The sequence below is a fragment of the Centroberyx affinis genome, unplaced genomic scaffold (genome assembly GCF_046629955.1).
Source record: "Centroberyx affinis isolate AG114_WGS23_722 - 3 ecotype Tasmania unplaced genomic scaffold, CSIRO-AGI_Caff_v1 ptg001292l_1, whole genome shotgun sequence".
In the NCBI taxonomy this organism is placed as follows: Eukaryota; Metazoa; Chordata; class Actinopteri; order Beryciformes; family Berycidae; genus Centroberyx; species Centroberyx affinis.
This window is the reverse complement of record NW_027279798.1, coordinates 348,411-373,754: the sequence shown is the minus strand read 5'-3', so window position 1 is coordinate 373,754 and position 25,344 is coordinate 348,411. Positions and strand designations below refer to the sequence as shown.

General features: G+C 42.0%; 2 protein-coding genes across 2 annotated transcripts in view; both read right to left on the bottom strand.

Annotated features, from left to right (window-relative positions):
* The window catches only part of stard9 (StAR-related lipid transfer (START) domain containing 9), a 41,007-nt gene extending 34,138 nt beyond the window's left edge, over positions 1 to 6,869 (bottom strand). The window contains exons 1-4 of the mRNA XM_071525425.1: positions 6,780 to 6,869; positions 4,368 to 4,437; positions 2,923 to 2,934; positions 1,150 to 1,266 (exon numbers count right to left, since the gene is read on the bottom strand). Coding sequence (XP_071381526.1) covers positions 1,150 to 1,266; positions 2,923 to 2,934; positions 4,368 to 4,437; positions 6,780 to 6,826 — 246 coding nt within the window. The 5' untranslated portion in view covers positions 6,827 to 6,869. The remainder of the gene's footprint in view (positions 1 to 1,149; positions 1,267 to 2,922; positions 2,935 to 4,367; positions 4,438 to 6,779) is intronic.
* Positions 6,870 to 8,176: 1,307 nt separating this feature from the next.
* Positions 8,177 to 24,018, bottom strand: cdan1 (codanin 1). Its single transcript, XM_071525412.1, has 28 exons — positions 23,937 to 24,018; positions 22,685 to 23,424; positions 22,032 to 22,232; positions 21,171 to 21,361; positions 20,667 to 20,780; positions 20,449 to 20,527; positions 20,172 to 20,292; positions 19,897 to 20,006; positions 19,391 to 19,480; positions 19,048 to 19,123; positions 18,703 to 18,908; positions 17,913 to 18,045; positions 16,881 to 17,024; positions 15,871 to 16,037; positions 15,067 to 15,148; positions 14,844 to 14,933; positions 14,697 to 14,751; positions 13,786 to 13,922; positions 13,582 to 13,685; positions 12,781 to 12,930; positions 12,562 to 12,625; positions 12,275 to 12,353; positions 11,637 to 11,863; positions 11,181 to 11,288; positions 10,955 to 11,018; positions 10,131 to 10,342; positions 9,320 to 9,427; positions 8,177 to 9,155 (listed from the first exon to the last, which is right to left on the bottom strand). Exons 1-28 carry the CDS (start codon positions 24,012 to 24,014, stop codon positions 9,033 to 9,035), a joined length of 4,053 nt encoding a protein of 1,350 aa, XP_071381513.1. The 5' UTR covers positions 24,015 to 24,018; the 3' UTR covers positions 8,177 to 9,032.
* Between the last annotated feature and the right edge of the window lie 1,326 nt (positions 24,019 to 25,344).

The window sequence follows — 25,344 nt, the reverse complement described above, 5'->3', positions numbered from 1 at the left end:
AGACAGATTTGCCCGATGCTTAATTCAAATGTTTTCGACTGTGACGTGTGATCGCTCAAGGCTGACGTGGTCATCTAACAGAGTCTTCATCACAGAGAAAATTCTTTGGCCTCTAGCGCTGAAAAAGAGGTCAGATTTAAATCCAGCAGCCATCCAGCCCTTCATTGGTGTCCTTTGTTGCCTTGTTCGCCCACCCCGGGTCACCAGAGGAATGTCTGTGGCAACCAGGCCGATCTGACTGGACGCAATTCTGCCAAGGAGAGAGGCAGCCAGAGACAGAGCGAAAAAAAAAAGAGAGAGAGAGAGAGGAAGAAGTGCTGTGTTGTCTGTTGCAGTGCACTGTGTGTAGGCCGTCATCACAGCCCGGTCTTTCTCAAACACATACAAAGACGGGCTCTGACAAGAGCAGAGTCAGGCAGTAAAGGAGTGGCAGAGGAGGAAACCCCATGGACAAAGGGTAGAAAAAGAGGATCTAATGTAAAACCAAGGGTGTAGCTATTATGCTGGACAATGAAAACTTGATGTGGATACAAATGAATAACAACTAGAAGACAATGTTACTTTTGTCTAAAAATAGATCTACCAATTTGAATAGGTTTTTGACAGATATCTGTAATGGATTAGGCACCACTTCCTCTTGATTTGGGGCCCTGCTCAGGTTCCAGCAACACCCTCCAATCAGAGCAACACAAAGAGATCTAATCACCCAATCACAGCAGGGACATGAAAGGCGAGCCGACTATAGCCATGTCAGGTCTGAGGCACAGAGACTTCTGGGTAACAGATGGAGCTGATATCCTATCCCCTGAGTGGCCATCTGTACAAAAAAAAAACCCCAGCATAACACACACACACACTCCTCTTGTTGTGGTTTGTCTTCAAGCAGCATTTTCCCTAGGCTCCTTCCTTGGCACAGAGGTTGTGTTTGCCCAGTGTCAACTCCTGGCCAGAGTCTGGATTGGCACGCACATGGCCTCCACCCAGGAAAGGACATGTGACATGGCATAACAATAAGATAAATCCTACGGTAGCAGCACACAAATAGCTGCCTCTATCACCCATAATTTATCAGTGAACGGACCTATCCATCTATCTAAAACAAAGGGAATGCAGCGGTGTCTAATCTCCATGAGGGGGTCAGGACATTACCTCCTCCTGCGAGGCATAGTGAGGGTCCGCAGGGTCCACCGACCAGTAGCAGTAGTCGAAACCGAACTCTAGAAGCTTCTCCCTGGAATCTACAGCACCATCCGTCCGTCCATCCAGCTGCAGAGAGGAACACAGATGTGTAAGAGAACGTACAGTTCACTTTTATACAATGTTGTTTTACTCACTTTCTTAGTTGATATTAACTTTGATAACAAATGATCATCATGATACAGTAGCAAGGTCTCTGATTTGTAGTCAGAAATATAATCATGTCATTTGCCAAGTATAATAAATGTCTTGGTGGTATTGGTGCAGAGACATATCAACAACTAAGACAGTGACACAATGCATACTGACACACACAGTACAGGGACAACATGTTCTTACATTTACAAACATAAAAAATTTAATAAAAACAGATACAGGAGGAGCTAATAGAATAGAAATTACCGGTGACAGAAATCAGGTGCTGCTGATTTTGTTTAATGGGAGTGTTATGGTGTGGAGTTACAGCCAAGCTGTTTCCATTCGTTAGTAAACGTAAGCACTACTCCCCAGCTCTTTATTAGCCTGAGTGCGCTAACACTAACCCCCCTCCTGTTTACTGTGAGTGGTTCCTGGACCGGGGAAAGACAGCACAGCAGCATTTTGGACATGCCTAGGCACAACAGTTGCTCTGGACAACATCTGAGCATCACTTCTAAATCACTGCATTCAACCTTTGGTAGAGAACCATCTTGGCTCCTTAGTTCTCACTGACAGCAGCTGAAACAAATCCACCCTTGGCTATATCAACCCTCGGGTATGTGATATTCAAGGCATTCCAGGAGTTATTTTGTGATGTTTACTTTTTTGATGCTCCCACTTTCCCTCAACTTGCCTCGTCAAGCTAGCAAACTAGTCAGTGAACACTTGGGTTTGTCTATGATTATCTAGTCTGTTGAGGCTGCAAATATCTTGAAGTGATGCCACATTGACTATGTTTGGCCAATTACCCACGTGAATAAAAAAATACACCACTGGGCCTAGTAATGCAACATGCATCGCATTTTAACAGGGCTGAAGTGTTTTAGGGTGGATTTTTGCCATATATATAAGTAAATTAAATTATAATATCTCACATAAGAATACTATCTTCACATGGGTGCATAATAATGGAGGAAGAAGAAGAAGAAGAAGAAGAAGAAGAAGAAGAAGAAGAAGAAGAAGAAGAAGAAGAAGAAGAAGAAGAAGAAGAAGAAGAAGAAGAAGAAGAAGAAGAAGAAGAAGAAGAAGAAGAAGAAGAAGAAGAAGAAGAAGAAGAAGAAGAAGAAGAAGAAGAAGAAGAAGAAACAGCTTTATTAATCCCCAAGGGGAAATTCTCTTTTGGCTTGACCCCCTCCAGGGAGGTCAGAGGTCAGCTACACAACAGCATCCCTGGAGCTGGTAGGGATTCAGTGTCTTGGTCATGGGCACTTCAGCAGCGGATGGAGGCTTGAACCAGGGTCCACTGGCTGAAGGATGACCTCATACATCAAACAGAGCCAATGCAGAATATCCAAATGATGACTTCTCTCAATTGTCTATCTAAATAACCTTTCCTTTCTCTGATTGCAGCATTAGGCAACACTAAGCTCTGGGTATCAGTTTCTCCCAGTCAACTGACCGGCCTGAAAGCATGATTGCTTAGCCCCACAGCTCTGTTATGAAACTCGACAAAGGCCTTGCAGCACCAGGCATTAGCCAAGAGCAACACTGGCCACAAGCGACTCTTTAGACCACCAGAGCTTCGACCTTTCTCTCCAACTCCATTAATTCTAAAATGTTATGTTTTATCTCTCCCCTTTTCACCTTTAACCTCTTTTTCAATTTAGTTCAATTCAGTAGGTTATATAGCTTGTGTGTTACTTGTTGTTAGTGATCCTCAAGTTTATTGTCCTGTAAAATCTATCCTTTTTTCTCCGTCTCAGATCCTTCACAACTGTCCCACTTTCCATAAATAATTATTCCCATGGGACCCGCAAGAGCCTTGGAGTCTTGATCCCGCTCCCCGACAGAAGGAGGCCATATGTGGCTCGTCTCTGTCACATCATTTGTAACAGATTTCCTCCTCCCACCTTCTTCTCTCTATATACTGCAGCATTTAAAAGTCTGAATGTAAACAAAGAGGGCAATTCTGAAACAAAAGAACTCCAGATCAAACTGATCAATAAAACTCTTGATATAATGTGTAACTGTATGTGGTAGCTAAATAGGAGTTTTGAAATTATTTCCAAACTGTTAATGTTTTTTTTATGTTTGTATCATTTGTAAATCTTTCAACAATCTACAAATATAACCATAAATTATACACTCAAAAAAAGTTGTAACATCTCCATTCTCAACAACTAGTGCAACTATTCACATTAATGTAAAACACACCACAACATTTCCCCTAAAGATTGCTCAGAGACAGCAACAGACTCTGCTCAGCATTGCTACAGCAAATGGATTGTGGAAATGTAGCTTCGACCAATCTGACAAGTCCCGGCCTTTCAGTCATCTGACAGATCAGGTTTGTAAATACTTACTGACAGCAAAAGTATGAGCTTATAAGACTATGTAGCTCATAGAATAATCACTTCCAAACATAGAATTTGTCATATTTCCAAAAATAACCCTCTCAAGCAAAGTGAGCCAACATATGAACCAACCATTCAAAATGCTTATCGTCTTGTAAATGCAGTAGGACTATCACAGCTAAACAGTTATATTCCTGCTTCAAACAGTGTTACAGCCATCTTCATTCAGTACCAAAGCTATATAATGAATCTTTTTGGATGTTTTGGAGCTTCAAATTTCCATCCTAAATCTACTCAGAGTAGCTTTAATCCCTTAGTTACTAGCATTGAGGTTTTTAGAGCATCTGAAGTGTGCTGTATTGCTGTTTGTGTGTGAGCTGTGGAGTGTGTGAGGGCATGTGTTTGACAGGGAGGGTCCCTCAGTCCATGTGTTTCTGTGTGTGTGTGTGTGTGTGTGTGTGTGTGTGTGTGTGTGTGTGTGTGTGTGTGTGTGTGTGTGAGGAGAGGCTCAACACACTTATAATAAACAACAGTGGAATCAAGCAGGAAGAGGTCGATCCAAAACTGTAAACATCCTGTTACTGAGATAGATAACCCTCTGAACACCCCAGCTTCACCCAGACCTACACACACACACACACACACACAAATGGGATTCTTGTACAATGGAATACTCACCTTTACATTTCGGATCCTCACACACTTATCCTCCACCTGAACAGCTAGCCTTCCTCCGTCAACACTCTCCCTGTGGGCAAGAAGAGAACGAATGTCTTTGCTTCAGATTGAACTACATAAACATCCATATTAGGAAGTGTAAGGAAATGTGAATGTTGATGAGAGGAGAGAGAGAGAGAGCTCAGATCGGGGAAACATATGAACACATCCTGCGGCTAGAGAAGGAAAGATCTAAGAGATGCTATCAGTATCTATCAGTGTCTCCCAATCCAAATGTAAACATGTGACAGAGATTTAACTAAAGCTTCACTTTACAGTCGCCGCAACACCGGATTCAAATTGGTTTGAAATCACTGCCTTGCCTGCAAAAGATGTCACATCCTCTTTGTGTTGTTTTTATAATTGAGAGTGTCCAGACAATTTTAGGCTTGTTTCTCTTGACACGAGACCATCACATGACAGCTATAACAATGTATCTTTGTGTGTGTGTGTGTGCATGTGTGTGTGTATGTGTGTGTGTAATCCATGAAATTGCCGAAGCGAGAGTTGTGAATGTCGATGACCAGTTCGGATTCAAATGAAAACAGACGCTCATACTCTCCATAGAGACTTGCTCTGATGAGGCAGCGTAGTCTGTTTCCAGAACAAAGTTGAGCGTGCATGTGTGTGTGTGTGTGTGTGTGTGTGTGTGTGTGTGTGTGTGTCACAGCCAGTGTGTGTTCCTGCATGCATGTGTGCGTGTGTCTGTAACAAGGTCAGCTGTGTGCGCTTCGGCAGCTGGACCAAGCACATCTGATGCAACAAAGTGAAACTGGATGCAACCACAGTGTGTGGAGTAGAGTGATTTTTAATCTCCTGCAGTGATAATGATGGCAAACGTTGCCGTAGCGTGCCCCAACACTCACAGCGCTCTGTGTCTGTGGTAGGTAACGGGCCGACGAGGAGGCTGTCGTAATCGTCAGCTCTCCCTGCTCTTCACCACGCTGGATTCATTTTGCCAACCCCAACAGCGGCCCAACCCAAAACCACAGCCTTCAAACTCTAACCAGCATGAAGGAGAGGAGCCGGGGGATGGAAAATATGGTAAAACCCCCGAAACTCTGTTTTGATACAAACCTACGTAGAGCAATTTCATGACTGGGCTGACATGTTTCTTGCACATGTAGGGGCTCCCTGCACTCTCTGAGAGGCCCAATGCTCCATACAGAAGCCTATTGGTCAACTAAAACAAAAGAGAAACATACTTCTACACCAGGCCCAGTGAGAAATGCGGCTGACCAGGCCCTCGTTAATGTTATCTCTGTGACACAGCAGCGGCTTATCCAAATATGCTAGTAAATCACTTGAGATGCGTCCACACACACATAAAAAAACAACAGGAACGAGGACAGTGCGGATGTCAGAACCGGCACCAGGAAGCATAGATTTGCATGACAGTGAACATTAGGTATAAGATTGTCTTTTGTCATGCAAAATACCAGGAAGACCGGTTGAAAGAATCATTGTCCCGGCCTTCATAGCTTGAATAATGCTTTGTTATGGTACTGTAGCAGCCTTTAGTTAAAGCACATCAGCAAAACAGCCTGCAGTAGATCCATTTAACTGAATCTATATATCCCCAACCCCTGGAGACCTGTAATTCAACATGTTGTAGCAATTTGGCCCTAAAAGTAGTGGGGTGCTCCAGCGGGGCACAGTAACTTTACAACCTGCCTGTGTTACTATGCTACTTCAACATTGGATTTTACAGCACTGTAAAATAGGGGGAACTTTTTCCATGAATGCTTCCCTTCAAACAAGAGGGAACAGCCAACTAAAAGGAGCAAAGAAATTAAGATTATAGTCTATATTATAAGCAAATGCATCACTGCAACAATAAACATTATGCTTTCACTTTATAGAAGCAATAAGATGTGTATCCATCGTCATACTGAGCATTAATAAAGGTCATTAGCTTTCATGTAAAGAAAAATTAGAGACTGTAAAATTAGCCCAGTTTATTGTGCATGTGCATGAACACACACACACACACACACACACACACACACACTCCCTTCTGCTAGACAAAACTACTGACAGCCACAGTTGTCATTATTCACCATGTGTCCCACTAGTTCTTGTCACTCCACAGTGAGTTGGAAACTACTTTCAGCGAAGATTTCAGTCATGACAGAAAACATTATGGACGACAAACCAACAACTAGCTACATGACGAAAGTTATGGTGTTTGTGTTTTCATTGTCAGCAAGCAGCAGCCCAATTCCCAAGGTTGGCAACACTGGCAACAGTCGACAGCGATGGAAAGCAGCAGATAAGCAACTCTACTACTATCACTAAACATCCCGCTGTCCATTTATAACCAAACTCGTTTCATTAGCTAACAAGTCTTTTTAGGATGAAGCTGTAACTTACCTTGCGTTGAGAGGACGGACTCGAATGGCAACTTTCACGTTTGCCATGATGCCTCGTGAAGATTTTACGCGCAACTCAGCGGACGAGTTTGGAGGCAGAAACTACTACCCATGTTGTGCGCACATTGTGTCTTTCCTTGCATTTTTTGTCCGATGAAACTTGGGGAAAGTTGTCTTGTCATCCGCCGTTCACGCCATTTCTACCCCGGCTAGTGAGTCCAGCCGCTGCCGCCGCGCGCTCCTTGCCCCAAACTCTCAACTGCGGACTGAAAACTTCCTGCTAGACTGACGAGGGGAGGAGGAGGGGAGGGGGCAGATGCTGCAGGACACTCCTCCTGCTATGGGATATTCAAATCTATTAAGTTTTGTTTTTCATGTCTGTTATTTTTTAAATTCATCCACAGTACAGTGTTATCGTGAAGCCCAAAGTTTCTCTCTAAAAAGCAAAGAAAATAAAGAAGTAGTTTTTTTTTCCTTTCTGGTAAAGAACCAGAGTGCGATGGTGGGTTCATACATGGGCATCAACTGGGTGTGGCAAGGTGTGGCCTGAGTGAGTCCAAATTTGATCTTATATTGTTTATTATTATTATTGTTTAGGCTTGAAATAACTGGAGAGACATTCAAGGGAAACTGTGTGTGTATGTCTGAGTGTGTGTGAGACAGTGTGTTGATGCTTTGTACAATATGGGGTGTAATGTGGATGTTGTGGACTTCCAAGATTCACCCCTTCTGACACCAACATCCTTTATAGGCCTAAGCAGGTTGTCTGAGGTCTTCTTGATTTTTGTAGTTGGTGTGATGTCATCAGCTTAGCCTAGATGCTGGGAATTATTGGAATTTTGTTTAATGTACAATTGATATACTGGGGTTTCATACTTTAAGCTGTTATATTGGTCAGTTTCAAGGACAAAATGGGTGGTGAGCTTGAAACTAGTACTTAGCTAGTTTTCATTTATCACTATAATGGAGAGCAAAGATCAAGACAAAAATTCCCTGAAATCTATTTGGAAGCCAGATCTACAAAAACAATAACACACACACACACACACACACACACACACACACACACACATTAGGGGAGCATTCAAGACCAATGTTCCCTCCAAGCTTTGTGTGTCTGTACAAGATAGTTTGATGTCCTACATTTAATAATTTATAACACTGAGCAAACAATATCTTGTCATTGATCCAATGGTCCCTCAAAAATGAATCAATATAATCAGATTTGGAAGTTTTGGTGGCAAATTATATTAGATGCTGGACATCACTATACCCTGGGTTCATAAGGATAGTGATGATTTTTATAACCACAAATTGCACACTCTGTTATTGATTACAACACACAATGAAAGCTTTAACTAGAATACATCTTTATTATTAGAATTTCATTTTGTGACACCATAAAAATATTTCAATTTAAAAGCAGCAAAGAATAAAGCATGTTCAACATGAACTAAAAAGTATTACAAATGCAGTCTTGCATTCATGAAATAAACATGCAGTCACTAGTTGTGGCGGTCAAAGGCAGTGTGTGAAAAGTGCCGTACTAAAATAAAAACATCTATTTTCCCTGTTTGGCCTCCAAACTAAACATTGTATTTTTCAGTAAATTTTTAAGAACTGTCTAGAGCAGTGTCTCTTAAACTATGGCTTGTCTGCTGGGTCCCCATGTGTCAACAATACTAATATATTTGCTGTATATTTTAATGAGCCTAGGCCTTGAGGTGACACGTTACTCAGTTTGAGCTTAAGAGCCCCTGGTCTTGACATTATCCCGCCTCCTGTCTTTGATACTAATCTATGGTCTAATTATGGTCTTGACTGCGTTAAAAATGTTCTATCATTTCATATTTCCCATTTGAGAACATCCTCTATCCAGGTTTGGATGCAATAAGGTTCCCCAGATCTAGGGAACAAGAGCGTCTGGTCATCCATGTGTCCCTGGCTACTAATCCTGACTGGCAGGACTTTCTGCTTCCCATTTGCAGCTTTGCAAAAGAGCAGAGAGGGTCGTGAAAGGCGGCTGTCACGTCTCAGGTGCAGAACAAAAGTCTGAAGCTTGCAGAGCCTATGCTGAAGCTGACTGTGTAATAAATGCAACTGGCTGTGCAGAAATACCAGCTAGAAAATTGGACAGCAACAACAGGTCACCCAGATCTGTATTTCCCTTGAACAACAAACTCATGGCTGAGATATAAAACACTGTAGTGATCACTGAAAAGATACCAAAGGATCTTGCATATTATTAGTTTTGTCAAGTAGCTCCCTCTACTGTCTGATGTGAGACCTGCAGCATGTCCATGTGGCTTTGTAACTCAGGCAGAGGCGAGGAGGGGTTGATAGTCTGAGACTGAAGCTGAAATTTCTCGATCAACTGCTGAAATGAGAGAGAGAATGGCAGAGGAAGGAAGGAAGGAAGGAAGGAAAACAGTCAAACAGGCCGAATGACAGGTAAAAGACATAAGGGAGTGCTTTTTAACCACGCATCAATTTCAAAAGAAAGCATGATGATTGCAATGAACAAGGAGAGAGACCCCTCACCGCTGGCAGGGCCAAACTTGACAGCTTCTTCCAGTGAGACATCACCTCTTCCTCTCCCAGGAGCCCTCTGTCAACCAGCTGTCGAACCAGGAACAGGTAGTTGTTCCACTGAAAAGGCAAAGGAATACATGACAGAAGCTCCAATAGCACAGACTCACAGCTTTCAGTTAAACAGACATCATAGAAAACCTTAAAAATAAAGAAAAGAATTCCATGCACATAACAGTAATACATTATGTATCTGGACAAGTTGGACCGTGAGATATACTTAATTTACAATAAAACTCTGTGATATTCAAACAGACAGCAAGTCTTCCCTTCATTATAGCTTCATGTTTTATTAATATGATTGCTTTGTTCCTTCTATTTTACAGCACCTGGTAAAAGCTCTTTTTGAGCTCCATATGATGAATTTGTAATTATAAACAAAATTTAAATAAAAGGAGAAAATCAAAAAGACTCAAGAGAAGACTAGATTAAATTTGGTAGAAAAAGGGCACAATCGCTTTTTATAGAGTATCAAATTACTCTCTGTATAAGTATGAATGGTTCATATGTTATGTTTTGAATACAGATGATGCCACTATTTAAAGCTTTGTTTTTACTCCGCTACATAATTCGGAAAATCTCACTTAGGCCCCTTTCGCTCTAAACACTTATATATATACATTGATGTAAACAAAATGTGCATAATGGTCTGCAGCAATGGCGATGCATATATACAGAAAGTGTCTAGGCATGTAGAGGTGAGTCATAAAAAGGTAGGTAGTAGTTGTAATTGTATTAGTAGTAGCAGCAGCAGTAGTAGTACCTCGGAGTCGCTGGCCCTCAGCACGGCAGTGACAGTGAGTGGAGTGAAGAGCAGGTGGAGGGGGGCGGAGGAACAGCAGTCTCTCTCCCACAGCTCAGCAAGCTGCTCCAGCACTGATCTCACTGCAGGCTCAGACCCTGAACCAGGACCCACAACAACCCCACTGCCTCCACTGCCCTCCTGGAGACGCAGCACCGGCAGCTCTGCAGACACTGAACAGACACAAATAGAACAAGGACTCAGTCTTTTAGTAAATTAACCCAAATGAAGCAGACTTGATGTTGATGTGACTTGATGTGGCTTGCAGCTGAGCAGCACCGTGCAAATCGTAGTAATCCAACAATGATAACCTAAAAATAAATGCAAATATTTAAAAAGCACTATAGACCTTTTTCACAAACAACACCAAGGCTAACAGTAATTTCTGGGCTGTTAGCATTTTGTGACCCTCGATCAAATCAATTTTTATAGTCGTGCTTGTGTAGTCGTCTGGCAACAGAAACAGAAAGATATGTCAATGACAACACCTGCATTGTGTTATAAGCTATATTGAAACACAAAATAAGTGATCACAGAGTTAGAGGCGACAGAAAGTTGCCTTCTTAACATTGCTGGCAATGGTGAGAACTAAATCTCTACCCTGCGAAAGTACAGCAGCCATGTTTGTGAAAGAGGTCTATTGGGAATTAGGAGACCATCAAATTAAAAAGCCGTATTTAAAACAGTCGATGCATAACAATACCAAACCAAAATGTATTGTACATGTCAGAAAGATCGTCTCCACCTAATCAGGAGTTTATTCTTGACAGCTCAGACTCTCTTACCTAATTTGCAGGCTAGTAGGACCGTGGAGCGCTGCAGCATCTGCTCCGACACTGGGGTTAAGAACTAAGTGAGGAGATGAGAGGACCAGAGAATGATTAATGACAAAAAAAAAATCAAGAAAATCTGACAAAAAGTGTTGTTTTTAAGTTTTAAGTAATTCCCCACTGTTCTTGTTAAAAACAGACAGTATAAAGTTCCTCCATGTTGTGGGTGGCCCTGCTGTACCTTTCTGCAGGCCAGTGAGTCTCCCACTCTCTCCAGCAGAGCTTTGAGCTGAGAGCCAGTTGGCAGCTCCTCATCAGTCCTGGGGCCGACTGCGATGCTCAACACTTCCTACACACAATCCATTCACAATCAATTAGACTGCCATTCCCTTTCGATTCTCATCATCCATTTTTACTTTACTCAGAAAGCTTTAATCTTCACATGTACAGGTTGTGATTCCTGAATTTCCTTTCAACCATCTGGGCAATGCAATGATATAATATAGAGATCAAGAGAAATGCAAACTTAAAACTCATGAAAAATAGAAAAATTCTTTAGGAATATATCTACTTTTGCCGTTAAATTTACTGTAATACCAATTGAGTACGATTTTAGTAGCTAGAGAGTGCAGCCAAACAATAAAATACTCATTCAAAAATCACAATAACTACCAGGTACTTCAATCAAAGGTCATACCTTTATCTCAATGAGGATGTCAGAGGGCAGTGAGGCCGTGTGGCCGCAGTCTGGAGGGCAGGCGGTCACTCTCTCACTCCCCTGCTTTCTCTTGGGGGTGATGGGTTGCTCCTGGGCGGCCAACACATCCCCGACCCCCTCCACATCCCCGGAGTCTGGAGCCGCTGGGCTAGCCAGAGCCTTCATCACACGATCAAACCTGCTCTTCCACTCCCGCCTTATTAGTGCTGACGGTGAGAAAAGGTGAGAGAGAAAAAACACTTTAAGCTACATGTGCACTGGGAACCTCTCCTTACAGTGCTGGATTCTTTTTCTCGTTGTCTACAATGGCAAGGATGTGCTGTTGCATGATCCCGACAGCACTGACAGCTTAACCTGTTCTTAGATCTCAGAGCGCAGGCCGCTTTAAGCTGTAAGTATTTGAGCTTTCAGCAAAAGAGCCATGGATGTCACATAGCTACAGCAGGAGCTACCAGCGCTTCTTACAAGTGCTACTAGATGAAAAAGACTTGCCCAGTGGACACAGAACCATAGTCAGGCAAGAGACAAGGTAAATATTGTTCCATTGAACATTTGGACATGACATGTAGCAGCAAAATACATGTCAAGCTACTCAAGTGACCCACTTTCCCAGCTACCTGTGATGTTGGCAGAGAGCCAGCTGCAGGCTTTCTCTGTTGCAAGACGTTTAGTGATGTTTTCAGACGTGGTCAGGACCTGCAGAGAGATGTAGTCAGTCATAAAGATTGAATAAGACTCAACATCTCCAAAAAGCCCTACATTTCTGATGTGTTTGTTCTCCCTTGTTAAATCTATATTTATGCACTTTGTTTGCGCTGTAAAGCAATTTGTTTGAAGTGCTTTATGAGTTAATTTGACTTGACATGGTTTGGTTATTGTTGCAGAGTGATTTTATGAGACTTACAGCAGGAGAGGTCTCGTCAGGCAGCAGAATTCTTATGGCTTCAGGACTCTTCTCACTACAAAACCTGCAGAATCACATAAGAGTGTATGATAAAAAAAGAGATTGCCACATGGTCATTCATCCATTCATTCATATTGCTTCAGCAACTAGGTAAGGCTATCAAAAATAACTTAGTACTAATAGCCTTTTAGTGGTGACATGTACAAGAAGCTGTAATACCTGGTAGCTCTTGCCAGAGCCTCCATGCCTCCGTCACACAGCTGAGTGCAGATGGAGTCGTTGAGTTTTGGAGGACTGGAGTTTGGCGACTCCAGTCCGTCTCTCAGCATCTTCTCACCTCTCTCCACCAACTCACTCACCAACGTGGCCCTGTGGAACAACCGCACTTAAATTTAGACAAATTCACATAATGACTCTACACTTTCTTTGCACATATGTCTTATCCTTGTACATATGTGTAAACCTGGTATATAACTTTTTATTTTTTTCTATTTTATTATTTCATAGTTTCTACTTTATTTTACTATTTCATATTTTTCTATTCTATTTCTATTACCTAAACTGCAATGTACAGGAGTCTGCACATAAGAATTTCACTCGCTTTTGTACTTGCTGTAATTGTGATGTGACAATAAACAATAAACTAAACAATAAATTAAACTAAACTACACTTCAGTGCTAGTAATGTGAAAAGTAGACACTTGACACTATTGCATGTACAATAGGATGGTGGTATATATATATATAGGGTTTTAAAATAAAATGCTGGCAAATTTAGACTGTGAAAGGTAGGTTTGTCTGCACTACCAGCCACTTAGGCAGGTACCCAACCTCCAACTTTGGTTGGTTACCTGCCATTGTGGAAGTCCTTTTCAATTTTAAAAGGTAATTTGGCTGGTGAAAGTGAAACGGTGAAAGTGAATTTATTTGGAAATCCATGATACACTGTGTGCAGTGGACAAAAAAAGCCCTGGATACATCCAAACACCCACACCACACACACAGCTCTGTGATACCCACTTCATATGCTTGACACAGTTGGATCCAACCCTCTCAGCTACAAACTCCACAGTGCGACGCAAAGACGGCGGCTGGTTGTGAAAGAAGGCTTGCTCAAGGTCCACCTTTACAAAGACAAATTTGTCACATTCAAATGATTGATTTAAATACTCGCATACAGGCAATTCAATGACCTAATCCATACCTCTCTTGACTGCCTCTCACCTGTAGTTTCTGCTGTGACCTGTTCGTAGTCGGCGTATCCCTGAGCTCAGCAGAAGTGGGAGTGATTTTGCGGATAATTCCTCCACTCTTGGCTGTGCTTCCAGACACAAAGGCAGCTAGGAGCTTACGGAACTCACCTGGACAGAAGAAAATGAAGCCAAAACATCGATCCAAGAGTTCAAACACGGACAGATTATGTACAGTCCCACAGCACATTTGTGGTGATGATGTACAGTATATAGACCTAATTAATTAGCACTTCATTCTCTCTGGCTCCCTGGTTGATCAGCTGCCTTACTCTCTTCTATGGAGTACACAGTAATATTAGACTACTGCTAGTTAATGTTCGTAACAAATATTACATGTATGCTTAGGTGTACTGCTTATACAACACTGTGTTATTATTATCAAATGAATATGATGGGACTGTCTGTGCTCTTTGCCGTAATTTACCTTCACTGGTGTTCACAACAGTTAAAAACACATGAAGAAATAGCCGAATATAAGCCAGAGTCCAGACTGTGGTTTGCCCCTTGGTTCATTTTGTTTTGCTAGGCTTTCCAAGTATGAGTACCTGCTGGCTATCAGATGTCAACATTCATCTTCTTTTACCCATTAAAACTTTTTGTTTTGGGGCTGGCTCCTGGCGTTGGTTCAGATTACATTCTCACTCCTAACAAACCGCACCACAGCTCGCTTGGAAAAGGACCAAGAGTTGCATTTTCAGGCATTATTTGATTGTACATGAATTCAAATGAAATTGTTCTTACCTGCCTGAACAAACTGAACTAAAGCAGTCAGTGCTCCAGAATTAAAATGCACTGCCCCAAACATGCTGGGTGTGAATGTGCCCTTAATAATGAATGTTAGTGAATATCATTATCAAAGTATCAAACAACATTTCCACTCACCCAGAAATGGACAGCATGTATAGAGAAGCTGCTGATCCACCAGGGGAATGCAGTCCTAAAATATAGAAGAGAAATCTCAGTATGCAGGAAGAACAACCTGTGGGATTTTTATGGATAAATAACTGTTGGAATAAATATTTAACTTACAAGTCCCGGAGTACTTGTGTTGCTGCCTTCCAGTTTTGCAACCTCAGTGAAGTCACTGGTGAAGAAAATGTCCTCAGGAATCACTGGGATCTAGAAGATACACAGAGTTAAATTAGTCAAATTAGTCAAAAGTTATTTTGATTCTGACACAAATCCATAAGTGACAGTTAATTAGTCATACGGTGAGAACAAAACAAACAACATCAAGCACTTCACGTCTCACCTGAAAAAGCCAACCCAATACAGCCACCATTAATAGCTTGTTCAGGTAACACATTTCTCCACATCTGCCCAGCAGCATTCCCCTAAAAGCACAAAAAACATATTGAACATATTTGTCCGAGAGGGGCAGAGATAGGGCCAACATCAGTGAAAAAGAGAGAATGTGTGTCTGAGGTTTTGTACACAAATTTTTCAGAGTTTTACTTGGAAATGTTTTAGGTTCGCTATTTTTTTGCAAACTTTCCAGTGACAGTTTGAAAAATTAACAGTTTTTCCACTGACAGTGCAGTTCTGCCTGTCAGTGAGGCCAGCGTGAACTGAGTTACTACGTGTATGAATCTATTCTCACCACTTACCGAGTTAAAAACATCACATTAATTTCATAGTTTAATAAACAAAGCTCCCCAGATACATTTATTCTCTAAGAAACAAGCTTGCAGTTGTTGCCATGCAGTGTGTGAGCCTTATAATGTAGAGAGGATAACAATCTGAAAAATGTTCTCTGTCCACGCCTGCAGCTAAACCTTTCATTGGCTTTCAAACTATTTCCAAAACCAGGTCCATGTTGGTTCAAAGTTAAAATGTCATCACAAACACCAGAAATGTGGATTTGATGGTTTTGAAGGAACAAAACTGGTTGTTTAAGCAATCCCACCTTACTACACATCTTGCTAATCTACAAATCACAGCCTCAAGCAGCTTATAGTTTAATTATGGAGTATAAAACGGTGGTAATACAGCCAACCAGAATTGAGGATGGGAAAAAAAAAACATAAATGTGAAGGAGTCAGAAATGGAGACGGACCTGTACAGGAGAAGCAGCGTGCCCAGTGCGGTCCTGTAGCAGAGCAGCAGGGGGCCAGTGAAGTCCAGCATGGAGAGGAACTCCACCAGCCAGGGGACCGTCAGGACGGTCCGCCTCCTCCGCACACAGCTGCGCAGAACTGCACACACATCCAGCACTGGAGCGCTCTGAGGGGGAAGGTGGAGTGAAAGAAGGGAGAAATTTTGAATAAAAGTAATAATCTGCAGCATTTTCATATCAATAAATGTCTGGTGTATGGCACAGAGGAAGTGATGTGATTTACTTTTCCAACAGCAGCAACAGTGGTTTGTTTGGAATAAGTAGAAGAAATTGGTAGTTAATTTGACCAGCGGTAGCCACCATGGCTGAACAGACAAAGAAAAGGCCGCCAGTACCTAAAGACACTCAAACGTCATTAACAGAAAATTCCAAGGAAAATTACACTGCGGTACTGGCAACACTGATTGCAAAGTGATCTCTAGAGTGCAGTGCGAAAACATCACAGCATTGACCTCTTATTGCCAAGGATGTCACCAGGAAAAAAAAAAAAAATACATGCATCTCACGATACCACATCTAGTTTGAGTGGGGACACATAGGACAAACCAATGAGTGCAAGAAAGTTTGGACAACTAAAGGGAAGTACAGGAAAGTCATTTTTTTTCTGTTACTGACAACTTACCTGACACTATCTCAATTGTCCTAATGTAGTAAAACCCACACATCTGAGTACTTAGAGCAAATAATCCTCCACACTGTTTTTTGCCAGCTCTATTTATATCTAATTATTTATATTTATATCTAAAACAAGGACAACATGATGAACAGAGGTAAACCTAAACAGTTAAATGTTAAATGTTTAGGTTTACCTCTGTTCATCTTGTTGTCCTTGGTTTTAGCTGTCAAATTCCTTGTATGTGTACATACTTGGCCAATAAAGCTGATTCTGATTCTGATTCTATTTCACCCAGGCATATTTGTTCATAAACATTTATCTGCTGTTTTCTCACCTTGCTGCGGAGGGCTACTGCGGTCTCCTGTATCTCCCTAGACGGTCTGTCAGATGTTTGGTAAGGCAGAAAGGAGATGAATCCCAGAAATTTGGCCAGGAGACGAGCCAGGAGCAGAACTGAGGAGAACCGCTGCTTCTCATCCTGATGGGGACAGACAGAAGGGGAAGATAAAAAGAGACAGAGAGACATAAGTACAAATCTGCCATGTCAGTCATTTTTACAGACTGCGACCAGTAAAAGTTCTGGCCCATTTATGTCTTGTAAAAATAACCTCTTATAAAAGTCTCATCCAAATCCCTGAGGTTGCTGTTAAAGTTTTTTTTTTTAGAGATGTCGAGATCAGACCCAAAGTCTCAACTCTGGTCCAGCTGCAACTTCACTCTGGTAGCCATGGTGTATTGTTATTGTTATTGTTTGAGCACGTCAACGATAATTGCGGAAGTTACGTATGACGCATGGCACTGTTTTGGTGTGATGACAATGTGTAATTGGAGTAGATACTCCCATCTATGTAATTTTGGAGACGGATTACAGAGATCTCTTATCCTGTGTAAATTGGCCATTACTATTTCAGATGTCCTGTGTTAACATTTACTTTGTCCTCAGAACCAATCCTGTCAAAATAGCGCTACAGAGAGAAAAAGAGAGACAGAAAGGGTGTCACCAAATATAATAAATTAACTAAAAAATTCAGAATAAAAGCAGCAGGGCAGGTTGACCCTCATATTCAACAGTACTTCCCTATGGAGAGAAAAACATATTTCACAAGTACCATGAATTGTAATTAAATGTTTGTGTGTAGTGTGTGTGTGTGTGTGTGTGTGTGTGTGTGTGTGTGTGTGTGTGTGTGTGTGTGTGTGTGTGTGTGTGTGTGAGAGAGATAATAATGTGTTACTTCAGTAATCCTTGGAGGGAGATTCTTTTTGCTTCCCCCCTCCAGGAAGGTCAGAGTTCGGGGCCAGCTACAGAGCAGCGCCCCTACAGCTGGAAGGGATTCGAATAATGTCTGCTTGTCTGACTGCCATATACCTGCTGCTCCATGTCCCCGTCTCCCTCCTCCTCTCCCTCCCCGGTGGAAGCAGCGGGGCCCAGGATGGACACCTCATCCAGCTGGAGGAGCTGCTGACACAGGCTGTCCTTCAGGTGCTGGTTCAGCTGGCAGCTGGGACACAGTGTGTGGGACATTTTAGGTCACAGAAGGACAACAGATATAAACACCTCTAACTTAGAAGGGCAAGGCCTACAACCCGGATGAGCGGCCCAGTGATGCAGCTTTTGACATACACACTGTATTGTCCTGTAAATATATATGTAAAATAAGAATTCAATCTGATCTTCAAGTATGATCATTAATTTGTTTCTTTAATAGTAAACCACCAACACCACCATGTGACAGTATTGTGTTCATTTCTTTTGTTGTTTGTTTGCTGTAATTTGTTTTATTCTATTTTAATCCTCATCCCCTGCACCCAAACAGGCTTTTTAGCTTTTTGCCAGGTTGTCATTGAAAATAAGTTTAATTTGATTTGAAAAGGAGACATCAACCAATTTATAGTTACTATGTAAATTAGCAGCCAAGTTAAGACAATTGCTTTTGTTGAAAGAATTTTGTGCAATTTTGAAATTGTTGCAATTTGTTTCCAAGATGGATACAGAGTGTTTTGGAATGAAACCCTCCATGAAACCCTTGCTTTGATCCTAACTGGCCTGCCAAGTTAAGCAGATCTAAAGTAAATTCAGCATTTTAATGCCCTGTGGCAACTGTTTTTTTTAATGACATAGTGTAATTCGTGCTATTTGCTTGGAGACATCATCTCACCAGCTGGCAGTCTGCAGGAAGTCCCTGAAGAACTCCTGGTGTCCAGGGAAGGACGGGGGAGGGCAGGGGCCGACGATGCCGTGGGGCTGAATGAGACGCTCCTCTAGGCGCTTCAGACGGCCCAGGCTGTCTGCTCCCAGCATGCCTAGCAGGTCAGCGTCAGGGGTGTCCCCGGGAGAGCTGTTCACACGGGGGCCTTTACACATCTGGAGAAAGATAACAATGTTGTAATGGATTTGGGTTCCTTACTATGCCAGCTGTGTGAGCATGTGCGATGTGCTAGTTTATTCTTTGAGTTTCATCCTACACCTATTGTGCGAGTGTGTGTGAGATGCCACTATCTACCTGAACAAGCTGCTTCAGGAACAGACGGGCAAAATGGGAGTGGTTTCCGGCAGAGGTCAGCTGACTCACCATTCCTCTAAAAGGAGAGAACACAGAGAGGGCATAAAGCAAAGTTAAATCTCATAAAAAGATAGACAGACAGACAGACAGATAGATCTAGTGTGCAAAAAGTGTGTGTAAGAAAAATGAGAAAAGTAACAAATCTAACTTGAGATTAAAGCAGAGTTTGTCATTTCCAATTATTTCCCAGCTCTAAATCTTTCTTGTGCTCCTTTTCAATTTTAAATCACACATTGTCCATGAAAAACAAAAAATGTTGTTGCAAATGAGCCAGTGGACTGACCTGATCCTGCTCCCTAGAGCAGCCTCAAAGTTCCATCCTGGTTGTTTGTGAAAGTCCTCCCACTCTCGCAGCGCCTCATAAAAAATATCCCTGAGAACAAAAGGACAACAATGTCATTGACGTGCACAGGTGTAATTTTTTTTTATCATTTATTTCTTATTGTAACACCGTCAACTTATAGACAATACAACAGGTTGCCAAATACATTTTGATTGTTTAACCCAACTATCCCTCTACCCCCATCGTGCACAAGTGTAATTGATGATCAGCAGCCCTTTTCATTCAGTACTTTGACTCTTGTCTTGAACCATGAACCTCCTGTGTGATCACAAAGTCTAGTACACACTGTTCTATCCAATCTGCCATTTGAAAAGGATCCAATTCAAATGGCAAGGTGGGGGTACTTGTCTATTTGCTATATCACACTGTTTCAACAGGCGGTTTGCATTTTGGAAACATGGCAAGAGGGTAGCTTTAAAAAAAAAAAAAAAAGGGTTGTGTTATACCTTTGTTTTTTAAAAGTGTGGAAGGCTTTGTCACTGCTGAAGTTGGACCGGTTGTCAGTAGCAGGCTGGAATGGGACTGAGTGGATGAAAGTGGAACCTGAAGGAGAGAGCTGGAAAGCAAAAGACAGAATACAAAACCTCTCAGCTAAACAAACAGTGTAAAGTTGTAGAGTTTTAAATCCAACATCAAATTTGAAGTATCGGGACCAGTATTGCAATATTTCGAACAATAGCCAGGCCAACATAAGTATTAGCTATATAATACTGTTTGTTACCTTGGCTGTGCTGGTGTCCTGGGCCTGAGTCAGGCGGTCCTGGAGAGCTGGGGAGAAAGACGCCACCCTTTCGTTCTCTGCCAGCAGACGCAAGGTGCACTTGTCCAAATGAGCTACCAACCTGACACACAACAAGACACAGTTATGAATATCTCAGATACAGTCAGACCAGGGGAGCAGCAGAGTCACTTGATTTAGGGGAGATTTGGGAGATTATTTATTTGTGTGAGTGGATATGAGAGCACTGATATGAAAACACAGAAAATAAGAGACTCACTGAAACTGATTCTCCAGTACCCTCACTGCAAAATATACACAGTTGTGCACTTGTCTGAGATAACCTCTCTCCAAAACATCTGAAAAAGTGAAACAGAACAAGGTTCGTTTTCATCAACATTCATTCAATTCAAATAGAAGTTGCCTTGAAAATCCTATGTTATATGACTATTCTTGATATAATCAATAACTTGATAGGCCTTTGAAAGAGATATCAACCTGTTTTCACCACACACACACTTTCTTCATCTTCCTCGGAGGTGGAAGGGGACCGAGATGTTAGTAACTGCATCACAAAGAAAAGCTCCAGGAAAATGTTTGGCACCAGGTTTTCTGTGAGACGTGAAAAAAACAAAAAAAAACAAGTTCATTGCCTTCATCATCTTTAGAGGGACTTAGGCTGGCAGAAATCAGTCATGTTTTAAATAATTTCTTAAAATATGTTTTTATAGACAGACACTTTTTTACCCATTTTATTTCCATTGTATTTACTGTTTTTTCTAATCATGTTTTTATGTCTGACTTATTGACCATTTATCATATTGGATTTTATTCATTATTTCCTGTGTAAATAACTTTGTAATTGCCTGGTGAAGTGCTGTACAGGTTAAAGTTTATTGTGCCATTTACACTTAATCTTCCAGGTTCTTCAATGCAACGGGCAACCGTCACCAGCGTTTTCACCAGTCCCTAGCAGTTTAACTCCCCCTTGTGGTCATTTACCAGAAATGCAGGCACAGTACAGCTCTGCCAGAAGATCCAGTTCCGAGGCAAAGGTGACTTTGGCAGCTTCAGGACAGGCTGCCTGCATGTCTGGTGTAACTTTAGACCCCATCCTAAGGCCTGATTTAGTTGGGGTGCAAGGCTCCAGAGAGGACGGCAGAGGAGAGCAGACCTGCTGGGCACGCTTAGTCCTGAAAACAAGGAACTCATGATTATGAAACAGTCAAGACACTGTTGAGCAACTGACACAAAAGAGTACAGGCTGTTATTAATAATTAAAGAGAGAAAACAATGAAACCAGTCACTGGAAGAAATATACAGAAAATTATACATATATTATTGCCCATGTACTACTGTCCAAGTCTAGCTTACATTACCCCCAATCATTTTGCAAAGCCTGCCACATGTAATTAGATTTTTTATTTTTCGTCGATTTTAAAATACAATCTTTACGGTGTCAAACCTAGATTGAAATTAACTGCTGTCTCAGCTAACAAAGATGCCCAAAATGTTTTGTCTACATCCTATGTTTACACTGTGACACAAGCGCCCTGCGGTCTTGTTAATCCAATTAAAGAGCTTGAAATATTCTCTGGTCCAATGAGAGGTCTCTGACTGTGCACTGATATGAAAACACTCAATTCGGTCACACTAAGGCACAATGAAATAAGATAAGCTTTGACAAAACCAAATTAAGGCTTCATGTTTACTGTGATGAATTATCTAGCTCAGCGATTTAAGTCTGTGGAAGTTGTTGCAGACAGTCTGCAACAGAAGTTGTTGCAGACTGGTAGAATTGGGCAGGTCACAGGTATAAGTGCATGTATGTGTGTAAAAGTAGACTGGTTCATGCCCACTTACTTCTCCCTCTTCAGCAGCTCCCTCTCTTCCTGCAGGCTTAGAGGACTGGCCGCTGTCAGAGACGCCCCTGGGGCCTCTGCTGCTAATGGGGGACTGGATGGCTTGCTGAATGGGGTGGAGGTGAAGCAGGTCTTTGGTTTGGAGTGCGGCCGCTCTGCGCTGACTGGTGTCGGGTTTATTCTTCTGGACGGTTTGGTCATTCTGAAGGATAATGGAAAAGAGTTAAACCAACGTGAAAAAAGATGATCAAATCAATGCTGAATTCTGACAGAGAAACCTGGAGAAACAACCTAACTATATATTCAGAACCACAATGTCATGCTACTGTCTGTAGGGAAATTTAAGGTAGGTAAACTGCTGGCTGCCGCACTATTGGTGCTGCTGCAATACACAGGTCATAAAGCAACACTAGTATGTGGCTGCTGATGAGCAACATCCTGGCAGCTTCCTTGCGAATAAAAGCAGAAATGGGGCAACTATTGTCTAAAACTGTCTACCTGTCTCTGGTCACACAAAATAAAAGTTTTGACAACTACCTCAAGATGCTTGCAGTTGAATGCAAATAAATAAGTAACAAATGGATGGCAAAACATTGCATTAGGTGTCCATAAAAATTATTTCTAAATGCAACAGTGAGAGTTGTGTGGACTCACGCAGGTGAAACAGGTGATGACCCAACAGGAGGGAAGTCCTCCAGGTTGCTTAAGTTGAGCTGAGCCGCAGCTGGAGGTGAAACCTGCTCGCTCATCTTACTGTACCCTCCACCTCCTCCTGCTCCTCTACCCGATCTCCTCCCCCCACCCTCCCACCGCCCAGTCTCCTCATTATGGGGTCCTCCGCGCCCTCCTCCATGTCTTCCTTGTCCCCCCACCCCCACGCTGCCGCCGCCGCTGCCGCCACTCCTCCTACGGCCCTTCTGTGATTGCAGGCTGGGGCTGTGCTGGTGTTCAGGAGGGGAAACCATGTAGTCCCCCAGACTGATCCTCTGGGCAGACCGACGCTCTGATCCTGACGGTCTGGAGACGGGGCTCCATGCTGTGGTAAAGGAAGGGCTGCTAAAGGCACTGACACCACTGAGACAGTGGGACCCAGACTGGCCAGCAGGACCCCACTCAGCTCCGGGGGACACAGAGGGGGCAGGGGAGAACAGCTGGACCCGGCTGGCGCTCCGGGAACCAGCTCCACCTCCGGCAGACCTGCAGCCCCTCCGCTCACTGAAGAAGCCCTGAGACGGTGCAGTAGGCCTGGACCGGCTGGGGGTCTTGGCAGGCGTGGCAGGGCCGTGGGTTAGGGCTTGGCTGCTCTGCTCTCTCAGGAAGTTCAAAAGGAAAGGGACAAATTCTTGCTTCTGAACTGTCACCAGAGGCTCACTGAATGACAACCTGTCACCCTCCTGTTGGAAAGAGAGGCATGATTGTAGGATGGTTAGCTAGTAGCGTGCAGCATTAATAAAGCAATAGGAATGAAATGGCTCAGATGGTCAACGCTAGCTATTCGACCCGTCACGAGCCCAAGATAAAGAATAACAAGGTCAACAAACGTTGCATACCTGAAGATATTTTTGCAGAAAATAGCCAGTTAGCTAACAGTAAACTGGCTTAAATCTGACGATTTGCATAACCCTCATCAACATAGATGATGGTAACAAGCAGGCAAGTTACCATTAATTGCTTTTACTTGGAATGCAGGAATGTTCTTGACTTGTAACAAAGCTGCCAGCGTAGCCTCTGGTCTGTAAACTCAGGCCAATTTGGGCCAAGGCTACATGGCTAAGCTCACTAGCTTGCAAGCTAAAAGTTTTGTTTACATCAATTGTGAGCAATGTCATCTCATATCCCATGCTATAAAAACGCTAGCGTATATCAAATGTTGCACCCGTGTGGCTTTTGATTATTTTACACTTACCTCGACATTTTTTAGCCAGTCCAAGGCCTTATTAATATCCACTTTATTTTGTAGAAGCGATTCCAAAAGAGCCGCCATCCTGGCCAAGTGCTGCGCGGCTGTAGCACTGGAGGGAAGGGGGTGGAGTCAACGTGTGCGCAGGCGCGTATTCCTAATGACGTATGCAAATAATACGTTCAACTCAGAGCCATTGAGAGAAACGAGATGTAAGTAGAAACCTATTATTTCAGTCTGTTGAAGAAACCTAGAAACCCACAAATTTGGTCATAAAATTTATAATTAATGTGGCCTCCCAAAATGACAACCACTTAAGAATAACTGACACAAAAATATGTCAAGAGATATGATATTGTCTGCATGCTGAATGAGTATTTTATTTATAACCAGTTTATAAAAATAAAATACAAAATAATTTTAAACAACAGAAAAAAAAACACTGTACAAGGCATTGATATGATACAAATGATAGAATAAACATAAATAATTACAGTTATGTACAATGCAAAACTTCCACTTGTTACATTCTTTCCTTGAGACTGTACAGTTACATTTCAAAACCATGACATACATTACAACACAAAAATATCAACCATCCAAAAAAAAAAAAAAGAAAAAACATCCAAATATTGAAGTCATACTGATGGATGGGCAAATTAGCAAATGTGACAATAAATAATTTCTGTCAAGTATTTATAATTTATAAACAAGTAATCCAATGTTATGACATGAGAAGAGTGCCAGTGCACACCAAAGCTTTCATTAGTTTCCACCTCCACTAACGGTTCAAAAAGTTGGTTTGTTCAGTTGGCCTATAGGTATCCGTAACTACAGATACAGGCAAGCTACTATATATATATATATATATATATATATATACACATATATATATATATATATATATATATATGTATATATGACGACACCTTGCTATCAAGCAGGCCAAAAGTGACAAAAAAAATCTCATCTGGAAGGAAGGTAACACTAGTACTACAACTACACACCACTTTGTGCAATAATAAAAAAAAGAAACAGAAGATGAAATCTGATTATCTTTTCTTAAAACCAGCAGCACAGTTTAGTGTCTGTTCCTCCCTTTCACTGAAGCTTGTCAGCAAATAAGTTATGGTTTACAATGATGATTTTGTTTAAATAATTACCTTGAACAGTTAACAGGTATATATTAAAAGTCTGTGCACAACAGCGTTCTGAAGTCTGAAAGCTTGAAATACCTTGAAATTTGTACGCCTGAAATAGAGAGTTCAAAGAGGAGGATTCAGAGACTGGGTGCTGGCGACATATGGAAATCTGCAAGCGCCTGTATGAAAGCATACAATTATCATACCACCAACGATCACACCTCGAATACTGCACTCTCAACTTCTCACTTTCCACCACATCATCAGTAAAT